This window comes from Lepidochelys kempii, chromosome 5 (genome assembly GCF_965140285.1).
Source record: "Lepidochelys kempii isolate rLepKem1 chromosome 5, rLepKem1.hap1, whole genome shotgun sequence".
Taxonomy (NCBI): Eukaryota; Metazoa; Chordata; order Testudines; family Cheloniidae; genus Lepidochelys; species Lepidochelys kempii.
This window is the reverse complement of record NC_136384.1, coordinates 30,555,711-30,580,292: the sequence shown is the minus strand read 5'-3', so window position 1 is coordinate 30,580,292 and position 24,582 is coordinate 30,555,711. Positions and strand designations below refer to the sequence as shown.

The following is a 24,582-nucleotide window of genomic DNA, read 5'->3' as shown; positions in this document are numbered from 1 at the left end:
GCTGTCCCGCCATTCCTTGAGTTCCTGTTTCTTGGCAGCTGAGTGCATCATAACCTCATGCAGAAAGTCCTCCTTAGTTCTTCTTGGACGCTTTCTATTTCTCCGCAGCCGTTCTGCCACTGATAAGGGAGGCTGGCCTCCCAAGGTCATCTCTGTGAAGTTTTAAATGCAACATTTTACAGAAGCAGTATTGTTTGCAACAGCGATTCAGTGCTTTAAAACACAGGTAGTACTCTCACACCTGTCACTAACTGGCTGACCCCAAACAAGCACACATGAGCCACAAGACCCCCAAAATAGTGAGTAGCCATAAGGGCAGGGTAAATCACTCTTTCCGGACCCTGCTGTACACTTGGCACGTGGCTCTTGGGGACAGCCAGCACTCTAGGGTGGTTCTGGTAATAATTTCTGTCCCCACACTTTCCACAGGAGGTAATCATTATGGAAAATATTTCGCTGCTGAGGGTGAGCAGGGAATCAAGGGAGGGTCTTCTCCAAACCTGCGGCTTCCACCCTGGCGCATATGCGGCTAGCCTGTGTGCAGCAATGGTTCCACCCCTCCTCCAGTCACGGCAAAGTGGCATGAGAAAGTTACTGTTAATGGGGCAAGAAACAAAGCAGCTCTGCTGAGGAACCTGCAGCAGCAGCAGCAGATTGCCCACTATCTCCACGAGAGTTTCCTGGAGATCTCTGAGGAAGATTCCCATGAAGTGAGGGAGTCTATCAACAGCCTGTTCTGCTGCTCAGACAAGGCATGCGGTGGGAGACAAGCCTGCTTCTTGCAACCCTCCTGCCCCCAACAACTCCCTTCAGCAATTCCCAAAATCAGATCCGCTTACCAGGGGCCTCCTCTCCTGTTTGCACTTTGCCAAGCTCCAACTGCTGTGACTGGCTAGGCTCCTCCGGGGTAGAAAAGAGCTCCTGACTGCATGCATCTCTGGCTTCCGAGTCATCCTCTGTGTCCCCGTCCCCCTCTTCGTCCAAGATTTCCTCCTCGACTGGCACGTCAGCCAACAAAGTATCCACAGAGGCCTTCGCAGTGGAGGTGGGGTAGCCACCAAGTATCCTGTCCAGCTCTTTGTAGAACTGGCCACTTGTGGGCGCAGCACCAGAGTGGTAGTTTGTCTCCCGTGCCCTGTGGTAGGTGTTCCACAGCTCCTTCACTTTTACCCTACACTGCAATGTGTCTCAGTCATGGCCCCTTTTTATCATGCATCGTGAAATCTCTCCGTAAGTATCATAATTCCTACTGCTGGAACGCAGCTGGCACTGCACAGCTTCCTCTCCCCAAATGCTGATGAGGTCCAGCAGCTCGGCATTGCTCCAAGCAGGGGATTGCCTAGTGCGTGGAGGAGGCATGGCCACCTCGGAAGATGTGCTGAGACCACTGCATGCATCACCGAGCAAAGAGGAAGGGGACTTTCAAATTTGCAAAGGAATGTACAGGGTGGGGCTGATGGTTGGTCACCTAGGGGCAGAGCAGTAGAGTTCAAACCAGTGACCAGAGAGGTGAGAACAGGCATTTTGCGACACCTCCCGGAGGCCAGCCACAGCGCTGTAATCGCCATGGTGTCTACACTGGCACCGCAGCGCTGTAGCCCCGGCGCAGAAAGCGCTACGCCTCTCATCAGGGTGGTTTTTTATAGTGCTGCAACTGCACAGTTTCTGCGCACTAAGTGGCTTGGCAGTCTGTACATCTCGGGAGTTACAGCGCTCAAAGCTGCTTCAGTGCGCAGAAACTTGCCAGTGTAGAGGGTGCCTTAGTTGTTTCCAGTCCTCTTGGGTGGGGTAGCAGGGGAGAACTGACCACCAGGATTACGTCACTCCCTACCCTTAAATAGGATTTGCATAAGGTGGGAGTCCTTTGTTTCCTAGTTTGACACACACACACCCCGGCTTGTCGTGGAAAAGTACAGAATTCAAGATGGGTTCCAGTATCGGGTGACATGATCACCTGCCTCTGTAGGACCCCTAAAGAGAAAAAGAGTACTTGTGGCACCTTAGAGACTAACCAATTTATTTGAGCATAAGCTTTCATGAGCTACAGCTCACTTCATCGGATTCATGCAGTGGAAAATACAGGAGGGGGATTTTATATACACAGAGAACATGAAACAATAGGTATTATCATACACACTGTAATGAGAGTGATCAAGTAAGGTGAGCTATTACCAGCAGGATCATCAAGGATCTACAACCTATCCTGAAGGACAACCCATCACTCTCACAGATCTTGGGAGACAGGCCAGTACTTGCTTACAGACAGCCCCCCAACTGGAAGCAAATACCAGCAACCACACAACAAAACCACTAACCCAGGAACCTATCCTTGCAACAAAGCCCGTTGCCAACTGTGTCCACATATCTAGTCAGGGGACACAGTCATAGGGCCTAATCACATCAGCCACACTAGCAGAGGCTCGTTCACCTGCACATCTAATAATGTGATATATGCCATCATGTGCCAGCAATGCCCCTCTGCCATGTACAATGGCCAAACTGGACAGTCTCTACGTAAAAGAATAAATGGACACAAATCAGACGCCAAGAATTATAACATTCAAAAACTGGTCGGAGAACACTTCAGTCTCTCTGGTCACTCGATTACAGACCTAAAAGTGGCAATATTACAACAACAAAAACTTCAAAAACAGACTCCAACGAGAGACTGCTAAATTGGAATTAATTTGCAAACTGGACTCCGTTAAATTAGGCTTGAATAAAGACTGGGAGTGGATGTGTCATTACACAAAGTAAAACTATTTCCCCATGTTTATTTTCCCCCTCTACTGTTCCTCACACATTCTTGTCAACTGGGCCATTTCCAGCACCTTGATTATCACTACAAAAGGGTTTTTTTTTCTCTCCTGCTGGTAATAGCTCACCTTACCTGCAAAAAGAAAAGGAGTACTTGTGGCACCTTAGAGACGAACAAATTTATTTGAGCATGACCTTTCGTGAGCTACAGTTCACTTCATGAAGTGAGCTGTAGCTCACGAAAGGTCATGCTCAAATAAATTTGTTCGTCTCTAAGGTGCCACAAGTACTCCTTTTCTTTTTGCGGATACAGACTAACACGGCTGCTACCCTAAAACCTATAGGGCCCATGTGGCCATTCTTCACAGGGTGACCCACAGGATCACAGGAAGGCTACGCTCTCTTACTGTCCATTGTCTCTTGCTGATGGACCGTCAGCACTGTTGGGCTTTTTCATTGTTGTACCTGAAGTGTTAGTAGTGAGTGTTACCCAGAGTAGCATAGTTGAAATACAAATACATAGTCAATAGTCCTAATTTCAGATACAGAAATGATACAAGCATACAAATAGGATAATCATATTCAGTAAATTATAACCTTTCCAATGATAGCTTACAAGAGTTATCTTGCATAAAGCATATCTTAGTTATGTCATATTCCTACCACAATCATATTTTCATAAGAATATGGAGTGTAATGTTACAGTGCGATTACATCTATACGTAGTATTCAAGATGTGGGCGTACCATGGATTTATATAGCGGCAATACGATATTCTCTGTCTTATTATATATCCCTTTCTTTATAATTCCCAACGTTATGTTTGCTTTTTTGACTTCGACTGCACATTGAGTGGACGTTTTCAGAGAACTATCCACAATGACTCCAAGATCTCTTTGAGTGGTGTCAAGGTTCCTCCCCCACTCTGAACTCTAGGGTACAGATGTGGGGACCTGCATGAAAAACCTCCTAAGCTTACCTTTACCAGCTTAGGTCAAAACTTCCCCAAGGTACAAAATATTACCCCCGTTATCCTTGGAATGGCCGCTACCACCACCAAACTAATACTGGTTACTGGGGAAGAGCTGTTTGGACGCGTCCTTCCCCCCAAAATACTTCCCAAAACCTTGCACCCTACTTCCTGGACAAGGTTTGGTAAAAAGCCTCACCAATTCGCCTAGGTGACTACAGACCCAGACCCTTGGATCTTAAGAACAATGAACAATCCTCCCAACACTTGCACTCCCCCTTTCCTGGGAAATGTTGGATAAAAAGCCTCACCAATTTGCATAGGTGACCACAGACCCAAACCCTTGGATCTGAGAACAATGAAAAAGCATTCAGTGTTTTACAAGAAGACTTTTAATAAAAAATAGAAGTAAATAGAAATAAAGAAATCCCCCCTGTAAAATCAGGATGGTAGATATCTTACAGGGTAATTAGATTCAAAACATAGAGAACCCCTCTAGGCAAAACCTTAAGTTACAAAAAAGATACACAGACAGAAATAGTTATTCTATTCAGCACAATTCTTTTCTCAGCCATTTAAAGAAATCATAATCTAACACATACCTAGCTAGATTACTTACTAAAAGTTCTAAGGCTCCATTCCTGTTCTGTCCCTGGCCAAGACGACTACAGACAGACACACAAACCCTTTGTTTCTCTCCCTCCTCCCAGCTTTTGAAAGTATCTTGTCTCCTCATTGGTCATTTTGGTCAGGTGCCAGCGAGGTTACCTTTAGCTTCTTAACCCTTTACAGGTGAGAGGAGCTTTCCCCTGGCCAGGAGGGATTTCAAAGGGGTTTACCCTTCCCTTTATATTTATGACACGCCCCCCAAATCTCAGCTAGGGTGAAACACTGGCTGGGATTTCTTCCTGGAGCTCTAGGAAAACGGAGTTAATAAGACACATGCATCTCTAAATATACTACCAAGTGCATAAAGACTAACAATATTTTCCACATCTCAAGGACGATTTTAACCAGTTGATTCTGGGAAACTTTCACGGGAGAGTGCATCAGCCACTTTGTTAGAAGCTCCTGAGATGTGTTGGATGTCGAAATCAAAATCTTGGAGAGCTAAACTCCACCGAAGAAGTTTTCTGTTAGTTTCTTTGACGGTGTGAAGCCACTTTAGTGCAGCATGGTCGGTTTGCAGGTGGAAACACCGTCCCCAAACATATGGGCGTAGCTTTTCCAGAGCGTAGACAATGGCATAACATTCTTTTTCAGTGACTGACCAGTTGCTTTCCCTCTCAGACAGTTTTTTGCTGAGAAACACTACAGGGTGGAATTCTTGATCAGGTCCTTTCTGCATTAAAACTGCTCCCACACCACGCTCGGATGCATCTGTGGTTACTAGGAACGGTTTGTCAAAGTCTGGGGTCCTTAGTACAGGGTCAGACATGAGTGTCGCTTTAAGCTTGTTAAAGGCCTTCTGACACCTTCCGGTCCACTGAACAGCATTTGGCTGTTTCTTTTTGGTTAGGTCTGTCAGTGGGGCAGCGATTTGGCTGTAGTGCGGTACAAATCGTCTGTAATAACCGGCCAAGCCTAAGAAGGATTGAACCTGTTTCTTTGACTTTGGGACAGGCCACTTTTGGATAGCATCCACTTTGGCCTGTAGGGGGCTGATAGTTCCTTGACCCACCTGGTGTCCAAGGTAAGTCACTCTGTTTAGGCCTATTTGACACTTCTTAGCCTTAACAGTTAGTCCTGCCTCCCTTATGCGCTCAAGGACTTTTTGTAGATGTTCCAGGTGGTCTGCCCAGGAATCCGAAAATATGGCCACATCGTCAAGGTAGGCGACTGCATATTCTCCTAATCCCGCTAGGAGACCATCTACAAGTCTTTGGAAAGTGGCGGGTGCATTTCGCAGCCCGAAAGGGAGTACATTAAATTCATACAGCCCGAGATGTGTGATGAAGGCTGACCTTTCCTTGGCAGATTCATCTAGCGGTACCTGCCAGTACCCCTTGGTTAAGTCCAAGGTAGAGATGAACTGGGCCCTTCCCAGTTTCTCTAATAGTTCATCTGTGCGTGGCATGGGATAGTTGTCTGGGCGAGTTACAGCATTTAGCTTACGGTAGTCCACGCAAAAACGTATTTCCCCATCTGGTTTGGGAACTAGAACCACTGGAGATGCCCATGCACTTTCAGAGGGGCGGATTATACCCATCTGTAACATATCCTGGATCTCCCGTTCTATAGCAGTTTTAGCTTGAGGAGACACCCGGTAAGGGTGGACCCTAATTGGGTGAGCATTACCTGTGTCAATGGAGTGGTATGCCCGTTCAGTCAGTCCTGGGGTGGCTGAGAACGTTGGCGCGTAGCTAGTGCACAGCTCCTGGATCTGCTGTCGCTGCATACGCCCAAGGGTCATGGAGAGGTTCACCTCTTCCACACCACCAGCACATTTCCCTTCGTAGTAAACACCTTCAGGCCACTCAGCGTCGTCTCCTCCCTGGGCTGTAAACTGACAAACCTTTAATTCTCTGGAATAAAAGGGCTTTAGAGAATTAATATGGTACACCTTAGGCTTTCGGTTGGAGGTGGGGAATGCTATGAGATAATTAACAGCTCCCAGGCGCTCCTGGACCACGAATGGCCCTTCCCACGATGCTTCCATTTTATGGGCCTGGAGCGCCTTTAAGACCATGACCTGGTCTCCTACTTTGAAGGAACGCTCTCTGGCATGTTTATCATACCAGGCTTTTTGCTCTTTTTGAGCATCCTGTAAGTTTTCTCTAGCAAGGGCTAAAGAGGTTCGGAGGGTGTTTTGTAGGTTGGTTACAAAGTCCAGAATGTTAGTTCCTGGAGAAGGTGTAAATCCCTCCCATTGCTGCTTCACCAACTGCAATGGCCCCTTAACCTCACGGCCATATACAAGTTCAAATGGGGAAAACCCTAAACTGGGATGTGGTACAGCTCTGTAGGCAAAGAGCAACTGCTGCAATACTAGGTCCCAATCATTGGAGTGCTCATTTACGAATTTACGTATCATGGCCCCCAAAGTTCCATTAAACTTCTCCACCATGCCATTTGTTTGATGATGGTAAGGAGTGGCAACCAAGTGATTTACCCCATGAGCTTCCCAAAGGTTTTTCATAGTTCCTGCCAGGAAATTAGTCCCTGCATCTGTGAGGATGTCGGAGGGCCAACCTACCCTGGCAAAAATGTCTGCTAGTGCCTGGCACACACTTTTAGCCCTGGTGTTGCTTAGAGCTACTGCTTCCGGCCATCGGGTGGCAAAATCCATGAAAGTCAGTATGTACTGCTTTCCTCTGGGTGTCTTTTTCGGAAAAGGACCCAGAATATCCACAGCTACTCGCTGAAATGGAACTTCAATGATGGGGAGTGGCTGGAGAGGAGCTTTGACCTGGTCTTGGGGTTTTCCCACTCTTTGGCACACCTCACAAGACTGGACATAGGTAGAAACATCCTTGCCCATTCCCTCCCAGTGGAATGACCCCCCCAAACGGTCTTTGGTCCTGTTCACCCCAGCATGGCCACTAGGGTGATCATGGGCTAAGCTCAAGAGCTTGGCCCGGTATTTAGTTGGAACTACCAACTGTCTCTGAGGATGCCAGTCTTCCTGGTGTCCCCCAGAAAGAGTTTCCTTGTATAAAAGTCCTCTTTCTACAACAAACCTGGATCGATTAGAAGAGCTGAGAGGCGGTGGGTTGCTCCGTGCCGCCGTCCAAGCTCTCTGGAGGCTTTCATCTGCTTCCTGTTCGGTCTGGAACTGTTCCCTTGATGCTGGAGACATCAGTTCCTCATGGGATTGTGGACCTAGGCTTGGTCCCTCTGGAAGCGATATAGGGGATGGAGCTGTTTCTGTTGACTGTGAACCGCTCTCCGCTGGTGCACTATGTTGGGATTCAGGCTCCGGCTGAGCCTCTTGTGTAGGGTTATCGGCTGCTGCCAGTTCAGGTTCGGTGGGGCCCTCTGGTGTTGAGGTTGCAAGTACTGGATTCAGTGCTGACACGGGGTCTGGTGTTGGTTGTTCGGCTGGTTCCGGTTCTGGGACTGGTTCCGTCTGGGTCTCTGGGACTGGATCCACTACTGCTGTTGCAGACATTGGCCTGGGGTCCAGGTCCATCACCTCTGACTGGGTCCTGATAGAAGTTTCCGGAACAGAGCTAGGCCTCACGGCTTGTTTAGCCTGGTTGCGGGTGACCGTTCCCACCCTCTTGGCCTGCTTCACGTGATTGGCCAAGTCTTCCCCCAACAGCATGGGGATGGGATAATCATCATAGACTGCAAAAGTCCACATTCCTGACCAGCCCTTGTACTGGACAGGCAACTTGGCTGTAGGCAAATTGAAAGAGTTGGACTTGAAGGGTTGAATCGTCACTTGGATCTCTGGGTTGATTAAATTTGGGTCCACTAAGGAAGCATGGATAGCTGACACTTGTGCTCCGGTGTCCCTCCACGCGGTGACCTTCTTCCCGCCCACACTCACAGTTTCCCTCCGCTCCAAGGGTATCTGGGAGGTATCTGGGCCTGTGGACCTCTGGTGTGATTCCGGTGCAATGAACTGTAATCTGTTGGGGTTCTTGGGGCAGTTGGCCTTTACATGCCCCAGCTCGTTACACTTAAAACATCGTCCAGCTGACGGGTCACTGGGACGAGGAGGGTTGCTGGAGAACGGGGTGGTGGGACGATAAGGGGTCTGGAGGGTTCTTTGGGAGGTAGGTGGGGCTTTGGGCGGCCCCCGGTAATAGGGTGTGGTCTGGGGTGGTCCCTTCTGGTCTCCGCTCCAACTGCGACCAGTTTTCTTCTTCTCTGCCACCTCCACCCATCTGGCTCCAATCTCTCCTGCCTCGATTACAGTTTTGGGTTTCCCATCTAGGATGTATCTTTCTATTTCCTCAGGAACACCCTCTAAGAATTGTTCCATTTGCATTAGGAAGGGCAAATTTACTGGAGAGTCAACACTTGCTCCTGATATCCAGGCATCCCAATGTTTCACAATGTGGTAGGCATGTCGGGTAAATGACATGTCTGGTTTCCACCTTAGGGCTCTGAACCTCCGACGAGACTGCTCGGGTGTTATCCCCATTCTGACTCTCGCCTTGGATTTAAACAGTTCATACTTGTTCATGTGTTCTTTAGGCATTTCAGCTGCCACCTCAGCTAAGGGTCCACTGAGCTGTGGCCTCAGCTCTACCATGTATTGGTCGGTAGAGATGTTGTACCCAAGGCAGGCCCTTTCGAAGTTTTCTAAGAAGGCCTCAGTATCATCACCTGCCTTGTAGGTGGGGAACTTTCTGGGATGGGAAGTGGTACCTGGAGAAGGATTGCTAGGGTTTGTTGGTATATTCTGCTGGGCCTTTATCCTCTCCACCTCCTCCACATGCTTCCTCTCTTTTTCCTTCTCCTCCTCCACATGCTTCCTTGCCTCCATTTCCCTCTTGTGTGCAGCCTCCTGTACCTCCTTCTCCAGCCGCATGAGTTCTATCTGTCTTTCATGTTCCCTTTGTTTTTCCTCAGCCTGAAATTTGGCTAATTCCAGCTGTAGTCGAGCTGAGGATTTGGTCATTCTAACCTCTCTGTTTTTAACTAACTTTACACCTGAGGTTTAGAAATAAACAAACAAAACTTGGCTGTAAAATTTTGCTGTGCTGGAATAGAATACCTATTCTCTGATAGTGATTGTCAGCCTACAGAAAAAGACAATTCCCTTGTCTCTGCTCTGGGCCCAAATTAAAGCAAAAAACCTCCAACTACTTGGAAACCTGCTTACCCAGCCCAACGAAGAAAAAAAAAATTTCTTTTCAAACCTGTGCTCCTTGTAAAACAAAAAAAAAAAATCAAAATCCTAAAAAAAACCCTGCCACTTTTGTCTCCAGGCAAATGGGTAGAGCACACACCCCCTATTTACTTTTAGGAAGAAAAGAAAAAAAAAAAACAAACCTCTGGGTTGGAAGACTGTGAATTTCCCTGCAGGAGTTAAGTACCCTGCCTCCAGGCAAATGAAACCTGCAATTCACAAGATAATCCCCTTTTGTCTCTGCTTGGCCACAAAGCAGAGAGAAACCAAGCTGCTTTCAGTTTCAAAGCTGCCTTCTGGACTTCCTAAAAATTCCTTTTTAAAATCTGTATTTCTAGTTCAAAAAATCTCAACTGGATCTCAAAATGATTTCAGGTTAATCCCACCACTGTGCCACCATGTCAAGGTTCCTCCCCCACTCTGAACTCTAGGGTACAGATGTGGGGACCTGCATGAAAAACCTCCTAAGCTTATCTTTACCAGCTTAGGTCAAAACTTCCCCAAGGTACAAAATATTACCCCCGTTATCCTTGGAATGGCCGCTACCACCACCAAACTAATACTGGTTACTGGGGAAGAGCTGTTTGGACGCGTCCTTCCCCCCAAAATACTTCCCAAAACCTTGCACCCTACTTCCTGGACAAGGTTTGGTAAAAAGCCTCACCAATTCGCCTAGGTGACTACAGACCCAGACCCTTGGATCTTAAGAACAATGAACAATCCTCCCAACACTTGCACTCCCCCTTTCCTGGGAAATGTTGGATAAAAAGCCTCACCAATTTGCATAGGTGACCACAGACCCAAACCCTTGGATCTGAGAACAATGAAAAAGCATTCAGTGTTTTACAAGAAGACTTTTAATAAAAAATAGAAGTAAATAGAAATAAAGAAATCCCCCCTGTAAAATCAGGATGGTAGATATCTTACAGGGTAATTAGATTCAAAACATAGAGAACCCCTCTAGGCAAAACCTTAAGTTACAAAAAAGATACACAGACAGAAATAGTTATTCTATTCAGCACAATTCTTTTCTCAGCCATTTAAAGAAATCGTAATCTAACACATACCTAGCTAGATTACTTACTAAAAGTTCTAAGGCTCCATTCCTGTTCTGTCCCTGGCCAAGACGACTACAGACAGACACACAAACCCTTTGTTTCTCTCCCTCCTCCCAGCTTTTGAAAGTATCTTGTCTCCTCATTGGTCATTTTGGTCAGGTGCCAGCGAGGTTACCTTTAGCTTCTTAACCCTTTACAGGTGAGAGGAGCTTTCCCCTGGCCAGGAGGGATTTCAAAGGGGTTTACCCTTCCCTTTATATTTATGACAAGTGGTAACAGCTAATTTAGACCCCATCATTTTATATGTATAGTTGGGATTATGTTTTCCAATGCGCAATACTTTGCATTTTTCAACATGGAATTTCATCTGCCATTTTGTTGCCCAGTCACCCAGCTTTGAGAGATCCTTTTGTAGCTCTTTGCAGTCTGCCTGGGACTTGACTATCGTGAGTAGTTTTGTATCATCTGCAAATTTTGCCACCTCACTGTTTACCCCTTTCTCCAGATCATTTATGAATACGTTGAAAAGGACTGGGCCCCGTACAGACCCCTGGGGGAAACCACTATTTACCTCTCTCCATTCTGAAAACTGGCCATTTATTCCTACCCTTTGTTTCCTATCTTTTAACCAGTTACCAATCCATGAGACCACCTTCCCTCTTATTGCGTGGCAGCTTACTTTGTGCAAGAGCCTTTGGTGAGGGACCTTGCCAAAGGCTTTCTGAAAATCTAAGTACACTATATCCACTGGATCCCCCTTGTCGATGTGATTGTTGACCGCCTCAAAGAATTCTAGTAGACTGGTGAGGCATGATTTCCCTTTACAAAAAACATGTTGACTCTTCCCCAACAAATTATGTTCGTCTGATAATTTTGTTCTTTACTATAGTTTCAACAAGTTTGCCTGGTACTGAAGTCAGGCTTACTGGCCTGTAATTGGAGTCATATTAGCTATCCTCCAGTCATTTGGTACACAAGCTGATTTAAATGATAGGTTACAGACTACAGTTAGTAGTTCTGCAATTTCACATTTGAGTTCCTTCAGAACTCTGGAGTGAATACCATCTGGTCCTGGGGACATATTACTATTTAGTTTATCAATTTGTTCAAAAACCACATCTGATGACACCTCAATCTGGACCAGTTACTCAGATTTGTCACCTAAAAAGAATGGCTCAGGTTTGGCAGTCTTCCTCATATCCTCAGTTGTGAAGACCGATGCAAAGAATTTGTTTAGTTTCTCTTCAATGGCCTTATCATACTTGAGTGCTCCTTAGCATCTTGATCATCCAGTAGCCCCACTGTTTGTTTAGCAGGCTTCCTGCTTCTGATTTACTTAAAACATTTTTTTTGCTATTACTTTTTGAGTCTTTGGCTAGCTGTTCTTGAAATTCTTTTTTGGCCTTCCTAATTATATTTTTACACTTCTTTTGCCAGAGTTTATGCTCCTTTCTATTTTCCTCACTAGGATTTAACTTCCACTTTTTAAAGGACGCCTTTTTGCCTCTCACTGCTTCTTTTACTTTGTTGTTTAGCCACAGTGGCACTTCTTTGGTTCTCTTACTATGTTTTTTAAATTTGCGGTATACATTTAAGTTGATCTTTAAAAAGTTTCCATGCAGCTTGCAGGGATTTCACTTTTTGCACTGTACCTTTTAATTTCTTTTTAACTAACTTTCATTTTTGTGTAGTCCCCCTTTCTGAAATTAAATGCTACAGTGTTGGGCTGCTGTAGTGTTTTCCCCGCCACAGGGATGTTAAATTTAATTATATTATGATCACTGTTACTAAGCGGTCCAGCTATATTAGCTATCCTCCAGTCATTTGGTACAGAAGCTGATTTAAATGACAGGTTACAGACTACAGTTAGTAGTGCTGCAATTTCACGTTTGCGGTCCCAGGCAGGCTGCGAAGAGCTCCAAAGGGTCTCTCAGAACTGGGTGACTAGGCAACAAAATGGCAGATGAAAGAGCCCCTAAATGCCCACAGGCCCACTATACTGCAATGCATATCAGGCTTGACACATTCACTACACCCAACATAAGTATCATATTATGTGTCTAAAATGTATCGTGAGGTATCATATGTAAACTGGTGACATGCTGGTTCCAGAAATGATTGTGTGATGTATGTACACGTTGAGTACAAAGAGTTATGCATGTGTGCTGGAAATATGTTCTTTAAATGCATTTGGGAGGCAATGCATTAACCCATCCTGCCCTAGACAAAAGAATACGGATTCACCTGTCTGTCTTAATTATAGGCAGAGGACAATAAAAGTACATTACAGATGTAAGCAGGGGCTGAATGAGCTCTCCCCTGACAGCTAATTCGGGAAGGGGAGAGACTTCAGGAGCAAACTGTATTTACACAAACACACCTACTCTGTGTAGGTATCTAGCAGATAGGAGTGGTGTAGCTCCAAGCTTTGGCTGGTGTTGGGTTACAAATCACGTTAGTATGGCATGCAGGGGTAGAGAAATGTTATCAATGTTAACTTCATTGTATGACTAAAGGGGAGCAGAACTGTGCTGAACTTGTCCCAGTTGAGATGTCATCCTCAGCTGAACGGAACTTGTAAATCAGGGGCTCGAATGCCAGACCCCTGTGAGAGTAAGAAGGGTGGGGATAGGTGTCCCAGCCAGGAGGTATGGCCTCTCCTATGGGCCTCCAGTCTGTTCTTTCCCACTGTTCAAAGACAGAGCTAATTAGGCTTCATTAGGAGCCTTTTGTTACGTCAAAGTGCTCAAATGAGAACTGAAATCACTTTTGGTGGGGCAGTGTTTCTGTCCAGTCTGCAAAGAGCTGAAAATCACTAAGAAACTGATATGCAGAGATCACAGCAGAGAGTCAGGAGGTAACAGAAGATAACTGACAATCAGCCAATGAACGAGCGGCTGGCGAGTCGGTAGGTGAACGAGCGGCTGGCGAGGTGGCTGGCCAGAGCAAGTGTTCGGATGGCAGAGCAAGCAAGGTGCCTTCTTCCCAGGTGGGAAGTGAACTCACACAGGTGCACCTCTGAACCCTGGATCCTCGCTGACCAAGGACAACAACTGTGAGTGGAGTGTGGTGAGGGATCAGAGAGGGGCACAGAAAAGGAACTTTTGGTTGTAGAACTCAAGAACATGAGACAGAAGGCACTGCCCTACGCACTCTGGGGTGAGTGTCCTCCTCACAGTTTTATGATTATGAATTCTGCTTGTGGCATTTTCCCTAATTAATGTCAGGTGATGTCCTTCCTTTCATTAAAAGTTTCTTTTCCACACTCAGACTCTGTGATTGTGAGTGCGGAAGTATTGCCTCTCAGAGGTGCCATGGGGTGGTGTGTAATTTTCCCAGGTTACTGGGTATGGGCTTGAGCCGGTTCTGTGTTGTATTGTTCAAGAGGAACCCTTAGATATTGAACGCAGCCCTTGTTGCTGCTGGCTCCACCTGGCAGAAGGATTACACATACAAGGTAAACAAAGCAATCAAATTATCAAGAAATGGAAGAAGGAGTTTACTGAGACCGGGGGCCGAGTCTGCACCCCCAGGAAGTCTTCCTGGCTCTTGAGACAGAGATAATGGACTCTGGAAAATATAAGAAGAAGCAAAGAGATAATGGACTCTGGAAAATATAAGAAGAAGCAAAAAGATGTTCTAGTTATACAACACTTATGGGACAAAAGAGGCCCGAAGTTCTTGGAATCTGTGAAAGGTGGATCCTTCAACCATGTGGGCTGAAGTCTCTGGGAACTGACTATCGGTGAGTAATTGCCTGAGACCAGGATTATAATCTATTAAATTTTGTATACTAGAAAGCATGTTTTGTTTGTAACCAGACCTGTCTCTTTTGTTCTTGGTTAGTATCACTTAAATTCTGTTCTTCATTAATAAATTTATTCTAGTTTCATTACAAAACAGTCTCATTGCTGTGTATTAAAGTGTGGTGTGAGTCTTCACCTAACCTAACAGGCTGTTGTGTACACTTGTTGTACCAATAAAATAAAAACCAGCAGGATCTTATTAAAGGAAAAAAGGTAAAATACCACATTTATTGTGAATACAGAAAGAATCATAGTAAGCAGTTAGTTAGTTATAGCTATAACATTCCATTCAATCTCAAATTTATTCTCACATTCATTCATTCATACAAACATACACACACACACACACACACACACACAGGTTCTGCAAGGTTGTTATCATAGTTACCAGCCTTAGAGTTGCTCATGCCAAGTCACTGGCCAGGTGGCCTGGACATGAGGAGGGAGCAGGGCCTTGTCAGATGCTCATCTGATGCTCCTGGAAGTTGGTTTGCAGAATCAGACCCCAAAGTTCTCACTTTTTAGAGTCTATTTTTATAGGAATTTCTTCCTATGCCAGTCTATGGGAATTGCTTCATCATGCTGTTGCTGAATCAATCAGCAGATAGCACATTCCTGACGGCTCCAAGATGTTATCTTGTTCTTTGGTTCTCCCATTCTTGAGGCTGTTGGGTGGATTCCAGTCTGCCCTCCGGGTGGGGTCCTCTGGTTATTTCCACTTGACGCCTTCTTCAGCCGATGGACACTGGATTCTTAGGCTGGCACCTCCCTGATCATTCAGTTATTATCCACACCAAGCATCCATCCACATACATCCTCTATCTCTATTTTAATCACAATTGTTAATACAACAAAAGGGTGGGGAGTCTCTGGGTGCTGTTTCTGTTGTTAGAGTATTGCTTTGAGTCTCTCTCTGTGCGAATTGCTTTGAGAGCAGACTCTGTCTTAGAATGTACTAACACAGTTAGCAGCTTGCAAGTTTCACACATAGAGGGAGAGAAACAGTACCAAAAACCAAGAGACCTCTTAATTAGTAATACCCTGGAATTTAAACTCTGGGGAATCAAACTCATTTGTGATTTTAATACAGAACTTCTTTAATATGATCCAACATAATCCCCCTTTTGACACTAAGATTTATAATCGTCAGTGTCACTTTCTATGTAGCCTATTCAAGAGAAAGTACTGTGAGGCAATTTGAGTTTGTGATTCCAATTCATGCCACATACATGATCCTAGTGATGTATCTTTACTACAAGGTTCTGGGGCAACAGGCAAGGTGAGGCACACCCACTTTTGAGGAGTCCATTCGGTACAACCTCTAGTGTCCAATAGCTTCCTTCCCTCCCCAGCCCACTGGCTCAAGGTCCAGGGTAGCCAGAAGGATCCCATGTGTAATATGGGGAGTGGGTTAACCTTCAATACCTTTGCCTCCAGGAACTGTTAGTGTGCAATTTTGACAACAATTTCTCCCATTAACAAGTCTGGTTTACAATACTGGAAACATATTGCATCCATTCATATTGATAAGTGTCAAACAATGATCTCTTTCTTTGTTTTAACAAATGCACCAAACCCTTAATATTTCCCAATATGACCCAGAACATTTTGTGTTTCAAAGTAGCTAGTGCAAGTATCTGCATTTCAGTGCATCCCATAGCTATGGCTGTGTAGTTTCCTATTTCTAATATATTTTTTTTCTTATGGATAAGCCATGTGGTAGTATTAAGCCATTACTAAAGATTCCATTGGCCTTTTAGGTTACCCAGACCAATTTGGACCAAGTCTACATTGGCATGTACTTGTTTTTGTATCAGGCTGTCCTGTAGCTGGGACAGAAAGCTTAATTTATTTTTAAGTTCCTGCAGGTCTTCAGTATTTTTTTTTTAACACACAACAGTGCTAGCAACAACACAAAACACAAGACAAAACATAGAACACAGAACACAATTTCTATTGTGACAGTAGATTCATGGTATTGGGTTGCTTTTCAGCTGGCAGCTTTTCCTGATTTTCTGAAAGACAAAAAGAACATGTTTCTACCCCTTTTGGGGTGGCAGATTATTGCTTAAAATATTTCTTTTACAAATACCCTTGCTGATTGCAGGCAAAACAGAGAAATTGCCCCCATATTTTCCTGTTTTTGTTCTATAGGCAGGCCAGGTTTCAAAGGCTTTTATCTTTTAAGGGTTATGGGGAAATTATCCCACTGTTTAGTCATTAAATCCCTGAGTTTTCCTTCTTATACAGCAGACCAAGTTTATAATGTTTTTTCTGCTGTGTTAAGCTTTAAGTTTTATTTACAGGTAATAACTGAGAAGCATCATTACCATACGACCTTAAAGGATTTTTCCAAAAATCATACACACTATACGTTGTTACAGGGATACTTATTATCATTAAATTTATTAAAATTATCTTGTTATCCCATGACTTTTATTTAGACAATTTGTTTGCTGACTAGGTATGTCCTTTATCTGCAGCTCCTTTGTGCTGCTAGTTCTTTCCTTCCTTTATCATTTAGGTAATTTGCATTTTCACAGAAACTTCCTGCTTTTGGATTTAAAGCCATCAGCAGCTCAGAGACTCTATCTTAAAAGGGACACAATCAACTTTCACCAGAGTTTTGATTACTTTTAACTTCTGCTTCCAAAACACACAGCAATCTGAAAAAGAAAACCCAACCTATTGTGGCTCCCTTTGGAGCCCTAATAGCATTTTAATTAAGTAGCATGGTATGTTTGCATTTCTTTTGCCCCTTCTACAATATACCCTGCACATGTTCTGGGGCAAATGCACATTCCTTCCATAGTTTAACTTCTATAACATTATCCAGATCCATTTTTACATAAGGTGTCACTATTTCTTTTTTTGCTTACAGAGTTTTCATGTACCTTTATCAAAGTGACAGTCTGATTACTCAGAGCCATTTTAAGACTCAGTGTTTCTAACATTGCTCCTTTTTGTTTTGTGCACCTCACCCCTGCTGTTGCTTCAGAGAGGCACTGTCTTTTTTAATTTTTTTTTTTTTACTACAACTCTCATCTGCTATTTTGTTACAAAAACAAACAAAAAACAAACAAACAAAAAGAATCCAAAATATTTTTTTTTCTATTCTCCTGATTTTGACTGCCCTGCTGCAGCCACAACTTAAAAACATTTTAAATTTTGTAAAGCATTGAGTTACCTTTTAAGGGTTAAATGCCAAATCCCAAAGCCAAACAACACTAATTACCTGTGTCTAGCAAAAAGGTCTGTCAGTTTTGCAACTTTGAATTAAAGAGTCAAATGGATTTTTAGTGGCATTAACAAAAACAAAACTAACTGGTCCTTAGAACTTTACATATTTACACACACACAGACAGATACATACACATTTTCTTTTCCTTAACATCCCTTCCACACTGCTCTGTTTTTTACATCTTACATTCCCTTTATACATTTGAGGCAGTTAAGCTCCAATAGAACCCTCTTATGTTCTTTTAGCAAATTTGACTAAATTGTCCAGTCAAATGATTTTAATCAGATAGTTTATTTTTGCCTGGCTAATTTACGGACATTCCTTTGGAAAAGGGCCCATTTTTCTTTCAGAATGGCTGCAAAGAAACCAAGAATGCTCTAACACTTTTCCTTTTTAACATTTTCGGTTAAAAGTTGTTTGGGTGAAATACAAAGTTTAACTGCTTAATTCCCTCCAGCCTCTGCAGAGTTAACTTTCTTTTTTTTTTTTTTTTACTCTCTTTTCTCTTTGTAATTATGCCTGGGGGTGCCGTACATAGGACCTTCTCCCCCTTTACCTGCCTCCCTCCAGCCTCTGCAGAGTTAACTTTTTCGCTCTTTTTGTATTCCTGGAGTGCCTCTTTCACTATTTTCAGCTGGCTTTGGGTATTTGTAGCCAGCACCTTCCAATTGTCTGCTCCCTTTTCCATTTGTGCCTTTTCCTCTTTACATGAAGACAAGCGGAGGGAAGAATCCTTACATGCCTCCCACAACAACCAAATTGCTGCTGCATCTCTTTTGGCAGCACTAGAAGGTTTGTATATGAGGATATACTGAGCCAATCTATCCTCTAGGTCCGAAATAGTGCAGACATCAGCTAGGGCTTGTTTAGTCCAAGGACTGTGCCCAAATTTTTGAAGGATTTGTTTAAAAGGTGTAATTTCTTTAACAAAAGGTGAGGTTGGAGTTCCTTCTGACTCCATTCCTCCCTCTGGTACTGGCTTACCCTGTTTTCTTTTAAACATCTTAACATGGATATTTCAATCTCTTTGTCACTGCTGGTATTACTTAGCAAGTGACACAGCCTAGATTCTGAAATCATAGCTTAATCTATGCGTTTTTCCCCTGCTACCTTCCCGGAGGCCAGCAGGTCCCCTGCTACCTTCCCAGAGGCCAGCAGGTCCAGTTAACCTATTTCTCCCTGCTACCTTCTCGGAGGCCAGCAGGTCTGGTTAACCTGTTTCTCCCTGCTACTTTCTCGGAGGCCAGCAGGTCCGGTTAACCTGTTCTTCCCTGCTACCTTCTCGGAGGTCAGCAGGTCCCCTGCTACCTTCCCGGAGGCCAGCAGGTCTAGTTTAATCTGTTTTCCCTGCTACCTTCTCGGAGGCCAGCAGGTCTGCTTTAATCTGTTTTCCCTACTACCTTCTCGGAGGCCAGCAGGTCCCCTGCTACCTTCTCAGAGGCCAGCAGGTCTGGTTTAATCTGTTTTTCCTGCTACCTTCTCGGAGGCCAGCAGGTCCCCTGCTACCTTCTCGGAGGCCAGCAGGTCCCCTGCTACCTTCTCGGAGGCCAGCAGGTCCCCTGCTACCTTCTCGGAGGCCAGCAGGTCCCCTGCTACCTTCTCGGAGGCCAGCAGGTCCCCTGCTACCTTCTCGGAGGCCAGCAGGTCTGGTTTAATCTGTTTTTCCTGCTACCTTCTCGGAGGCCAGCAGGTCTGGTTTAATCTGTTTTTCCTGCTACCTTCTCGGAGGCCAGCAGGTCCCCTGCTACCTTCTCGGAGGCCAGCAGGTCTGGTTAACCTAATAGAAATGCCTAGCTCACTAGAGCTGGCGGTGTGCACACCAATATTTACAATAACTGAGGTTTTTTACCAATATTCCCCCTTTCGCAATTCTCCACCAAAATGTTGTACCAATAAAATAAAAACCAGCAGGATCTTATTAAAGGGAAAAAGGTAAAATACCACATTTATTGTGAATACAGAAAGAATCATAGTAAGCAGTTAGTTAGTTATAGCTATAACATTCCATTCAATCTCAAATTTATTCTCACATTCATTCATTCATACAAACATACACACACACACACACAGGTTCTGCAAGGTTGTTATCATAGTTACCAGCCTTAGAGTTGCTCATGCCAAGTCACTGGCCAGGTGGCCTGGACATGAGGAGGGAGCAGGGCCTTGTCAGATGCTCATCTGATGCTCCTGGAAGTTGGTTTGCAGAATCAGACCCCAAAGTTCTCACTTTTTAGAGTCTATTTTTATAGGAATTTCTTCCTATGCCAGTCTATGGGAATTGCTTCATCATGCTGTTGCTGAATCAATCAGCAGATAGCACATTCCTGACGGCTCCAAGATGTTATCTTGTTCTTTGGTTCTCCCATTCTTGAGGCTGTTGGGTGGATTCCAGTCTGCCCTCCGGGTGGGGTCCTCTGGTTATTTCCACTTGACGCCTTCTTCAGCCGATGGACACTGGATTCTTAGGCTGGCACCTCCCTGATCATTCAGTTATTATCCACACCAAGCATCCATCCACATACATCCTCTATCTCTATTTTAATCACAATTGTTAATACAACAAAAGGGTGGGGAGTCTCTGGGTGCTGTTTCTGTTGTTAGAGTATTGCTTTGAGTCTCTCTCTGTGCGAATTGCTTTGAGAGCAGACTCTGTCTTAGAATGTACTAACACAGTTAGCAGCTTGCAAGTTTCACACATAGAGGGAGAGAAACAGTACCAAAAACCAAGAGACCTCTTAATTAGTAATACCCTGGAATTTAAACTCTGGGGAATCAAACTCATTTGTGATTTTAATACAGAACTTCTTTAATATGATCCAACACACTGTCTCTTTGGAGTGAATGAATTTAATTATTTTTCTGTGTGTCACAGTGAGCGGGCCTGGACACTGCAGAAAGACATCTCTCAGGAACTGGTATTCATTGATTATCACCTATAAGGCCAGGTTTAAACTAGCAGAATCTTGGAGTTTGCTGGTGTGGGGCTACCCCACAGCCTAATCTCCAGCAGAGCTCTCACCTGCTGAGGTAAGGTAGCTTACAGTTCTGGATGTTCTGAATATAATGTCATGAAATGTCAAATTAGTGTGAAATAGGCACTTGTGTTTTAAATGGGAGGGTTTCCTCTGTAGCAAGTTATCTGTTTTCCTGAGTGCCTTCTATCTTTAACTAACGATCAATTATAAAAAATGTTAAGTTTTGTTGATATCCAGAGTCTTTTATAGGTCATCTGTGGTCTAGTTTATGTCATTTCTCATTTGGTGATCATATTTGTTTAGGAACTTATCAGGTAAAAGTTTGGTGAATGGGGATGTTGGGGTTTCTTCCATATTTTGATTTTCTGTTCTGTGCTCATATATATTTTGTAAAACATTTGTAAAGCTTCTGTGCTATGTGAGTGCTTACTGTTACTTGGTTTGATTTGTGCAAAGACAGGACCAGCTGTCTGTGCTTACTGGGATTTGACTGTTTATGTATTTCCTTACCTCTGTAGTCAGAAGTAGGGAGTGTGAATATCCCAAAATGATTTGAGTACAGCAAGCAGGTGCAAATGCTATAATCTGTGGACTGTAAGCCAAATTTGCTATTGAAGTAAGTTGACGCAACTGCAATGAAGTAACTAGAGATATGTCCACTTACTCCAACTGTGCATGCATGCATATGTATGTATGTACAAAGAGCTTTTAATGTCTCTTAATGAACTCTTCCTAAACAGGAGTCCTGTGCATGGTATATTGTGAGCTGAGACAACATCCAGTCTGACATGGAAATCAAGTAGAAGTGGTCTTTTTAACTATATTTCTCCAGTTTTCCAGCTCTTTTCTCCCCTACCCTCCACGCTGTGCGAACCACTTCTTTAATAAGTGCTGCTACTTGGTTGGCTAGGAAAAGGTTTGGGAGATGCTGGGGTCACTTGTTTCTTAAACTGGAAAAAAAAATGGAATTTAATTCTTCAAAGTGTGATGTTTTAAATTATGAATCTTTAAAAAAGTACAAAGACATGCTGCAGAAAATAGTTCATGTTACATGATTACTCTGAAGGGGTACAGTCATGGTTAACAGGCTCTAAACTTGACCTACTTTTTCTCATCTCTATGCAAAGTTCATGTATTATTCATTCTTTTTTCAAATGAATGCTTCAATGAACTTTTTTCTTTAAAATGAATGTCTGGCATATGAAGCACTTTTGGACAATCTTACAATACACTTGCATGTGCTTAGGATGGAAGAAATATTTGTTAAGAAAATTTATTTCAGTTTCAACTTTTGTACGGTTTATAATAAAGAACTTATTTGCAATCATGAAAAATTTCATAACAATGTCTTTCAAAAATAATTTTTAAGGGCACCACTTAACATGAGTATGAAAATAAATTGTCTTATTCAATTAAAAAAAAATTATTTACCAAAAAAATAATGTAGAAGAAAGGACTTTGTGCTTATCAAAGCTTTACTGCATTATAAGGAGATAGCAACCATCATGTAAAGAGTGCATTTTAAATAGAAAATATGCTTTGAAACTAATGTGTTCCCACAGATTTTTGAAATAATACAGGAGCATAACTATCAGATGTTTAGAACTAAGACTGTGTTCTGAGAGGCAGTTTTGTTATGTATGTATGGTAACAAATTGCAGGGGGGAAACAGGTGTGTGTGCATTATATAAAAATATTTCTAGAGGTGAAAGAGGCTGCATAAAAAACTTCCCATAGTAGTGAAAGACTGCAAGTTGTGATGTGAAATTCAAAGCATAAAAAGCTCTGAGGTTTTGAGGATCTAATCAACCCCAGAATCAAAACAACTTGGCTACAAAGTAGAGGCATTAATGTGGTGAAAATCCTGATATGAAAGGAAGGGGAAATCTCGGAATAAGTCTGGGATATGATTGGATATAATTCTCAGATTTTGTTTTATGAAATTGGAAATGTCAAAAGATAGTCAATGCATGAGTGTACTAAAGTGTGTGTTTGTTCTCATTAAAACAGCACACAATTTTTGATTCAGATCCATACTGTTTGGGTCAATGAATTAAGTTAATTGTACTTAGTATTTCTGGAGAATCTTAGATTTTGAGCAATGAGTTTGCTATTAGGATATTACAGCTGGATTTTATTACAGCTGCAGATATAGTTGAGTTTAACAAGTATTTAGTGCTGGTTGCCACATTTCTTCATTAAGACTTTTCTCTTTGATAATTTACAGAATGACTGAAGATTAAAAGGATAATGGGCTGCGTGTATCCTGATGGCATCTTGTGTACAGTGACATGTTACTTGCTATGGCATCTGAGACTGAAAAGGCTCATGCTCTTCTCCAAACTTTCAGCACAGCTTCAGTTATTTCCAGTTTAGGACTGGGAATGTTCTGCTTCATAGCAGACCGACTTCTGCAGTTCCCTTTCATTCAGCAACACGACTGGCTCCGAGCTCTCTCTGATAATGGAGTGCACGGCGTGGTGGGAGTATGGTCCTGGGTGATAGTGATTGGGCTCAGGAAGAAGAGTGACTTTAGTGAAGTCATTTTAGCTGGTTTCCTCTCTTCTGTCATTGATGTGGACCATTTTTTTCTTGCTCACTCCCTTTCATTACAGGTAAGCAAGATAGATCAAAGTTCACTTTGTTTTCTTAATTATTTTTGCATTTCCACCTACTTCTAAACACTGTCAGCTCTTGGAGCCTAAACTTTAAAGTCAGAGGTCTCATTGTCTTGATGTGTTTAATTGGTTACAAAATGTTTTTAAAACATATATAAAAAGCTATATTTTATGTTAAAATTCATTTACATCTCACTGCATATTTTTTTTAAGTTTAAAGGCCCAATGTGGCATTTTTTCTGCCTTTTTAAAAAAAGTGTAGTATCAGATGTAGATATTTAAGTTCTGGAGACTCTATACATGTAGCTCCTAACATTTGTATATCACTCGCTTTATTAGCCAAGTTACACTTTTGTGTGTAGCTTCATACACTTTGTGTCTATTTAAATGAGATTGTTCCTTTTTTTCTTTTAGAATAAGTAGTAAAAGCAGCCAGATGACAGAACGTCCAACTGTTATTTAGTTTAAATAAGATTGACTGTGAAATAAGAATAGGCATTGACAGGTTGAAAATTAAGCCTAGCTAGGGCTCTGTTTTGCACCTGCAGAAGGAAGTGGGGGGGGGAGGTGTAAATAATTACAAGCGAATTTTAGGACCACAGCTATTTGTAGCTATATAAAGTCACTTGTGTGTTGCAATTATTTGTGCTTGCAAATTGTGGAGGAAAAATGGAGACCAGCATTTGAAAAATCTCACTCCTAACAATTTGATGTTCATAGCCAACTACCATTAGGAGGTACTCAAGAAGCAGTTAGAAAAGGAGTACTAGTGGCACCTTAGAGACTAACCAATTTATTTGAGCATAAGCTTTCGTGAGCTACAGCGTGGAGAGAACCAGATTTGAGTGTTCTGTGTAACACATAAGTTAAAGCTAATAAAAAGTAAAGAACAATATAAAAATGTTTCAACTTGGGAAAAATTGAATTTTCTAAATTAAATTTGTAAGGAAGTTTTTGTGTAAAAGGCACTATTATTCGTAACAGAGATTTTAAAATCATACTTGTGATTGAAAATGTTGTACCTCTTATTCTTACAAGATATACCTACAATTGCTATAAATGAAAGATTAGAGAGGGAAATCTCAGTATTTTCAGTTTGTGTACTTTGTGCATCTGACTGTACTCTTTGGATAGTCAGTTTCCCCTTTTGTTTCTGTGGGACTTTCATATAACAGAAAAGGCAGAACACTTTTGAATTTTAAATAGAAAAATATTTTAAAACCACAAAATTGCCAGAGGGCACTTAACTCATTATTTGAAACTGGCTAGTTTTCAGGTTGTCCATGTCCCAAAAAGTTTAGCCAGAATTTATTTTAATGAATACTTGTCATCTGTTCATCCACTTATTTTT

At 42.9% G+C, this 24,582-nt stretch overlaps 1 protein-coding gene across 3 annotated transcripts in view; it reads left to right on the top strand.

Annotated features, from left to right (window-relative positions):
- The window catches only part of TMEM267 (transmembrane protein 267), a 39,313-nt gene that overhangs the window by 7,460 nt on the left and 7,271 nt on the right, over nt 1–24,582 (top strand). Inside the window, exons 1-3 of one of the 3 annotated variants that reach the window (XM_073343898.2) lie at nt 10,910–14,336; nt 20,511–20,665; nt 22,841–23,228. In XM_073343898.2, the coding sequence (XP_073199999.1) occupies nt 22,905–23,228 (324 nt within the window). In that variant the 5' untranslated portion in view covers nt 10,910–14,336; nt 20,511–20,665; nt 22,841–22,904. Of the gene's footprint in view, nt 1–10,909; nt 14,337–20,510; nt 20,666–22,840; nt 23,229–24,582 lie in introns of those variants that run through there. The other 2 variants (XM_078852757.1, XM_078852758.1) reach the window with 2 other exon arrangements.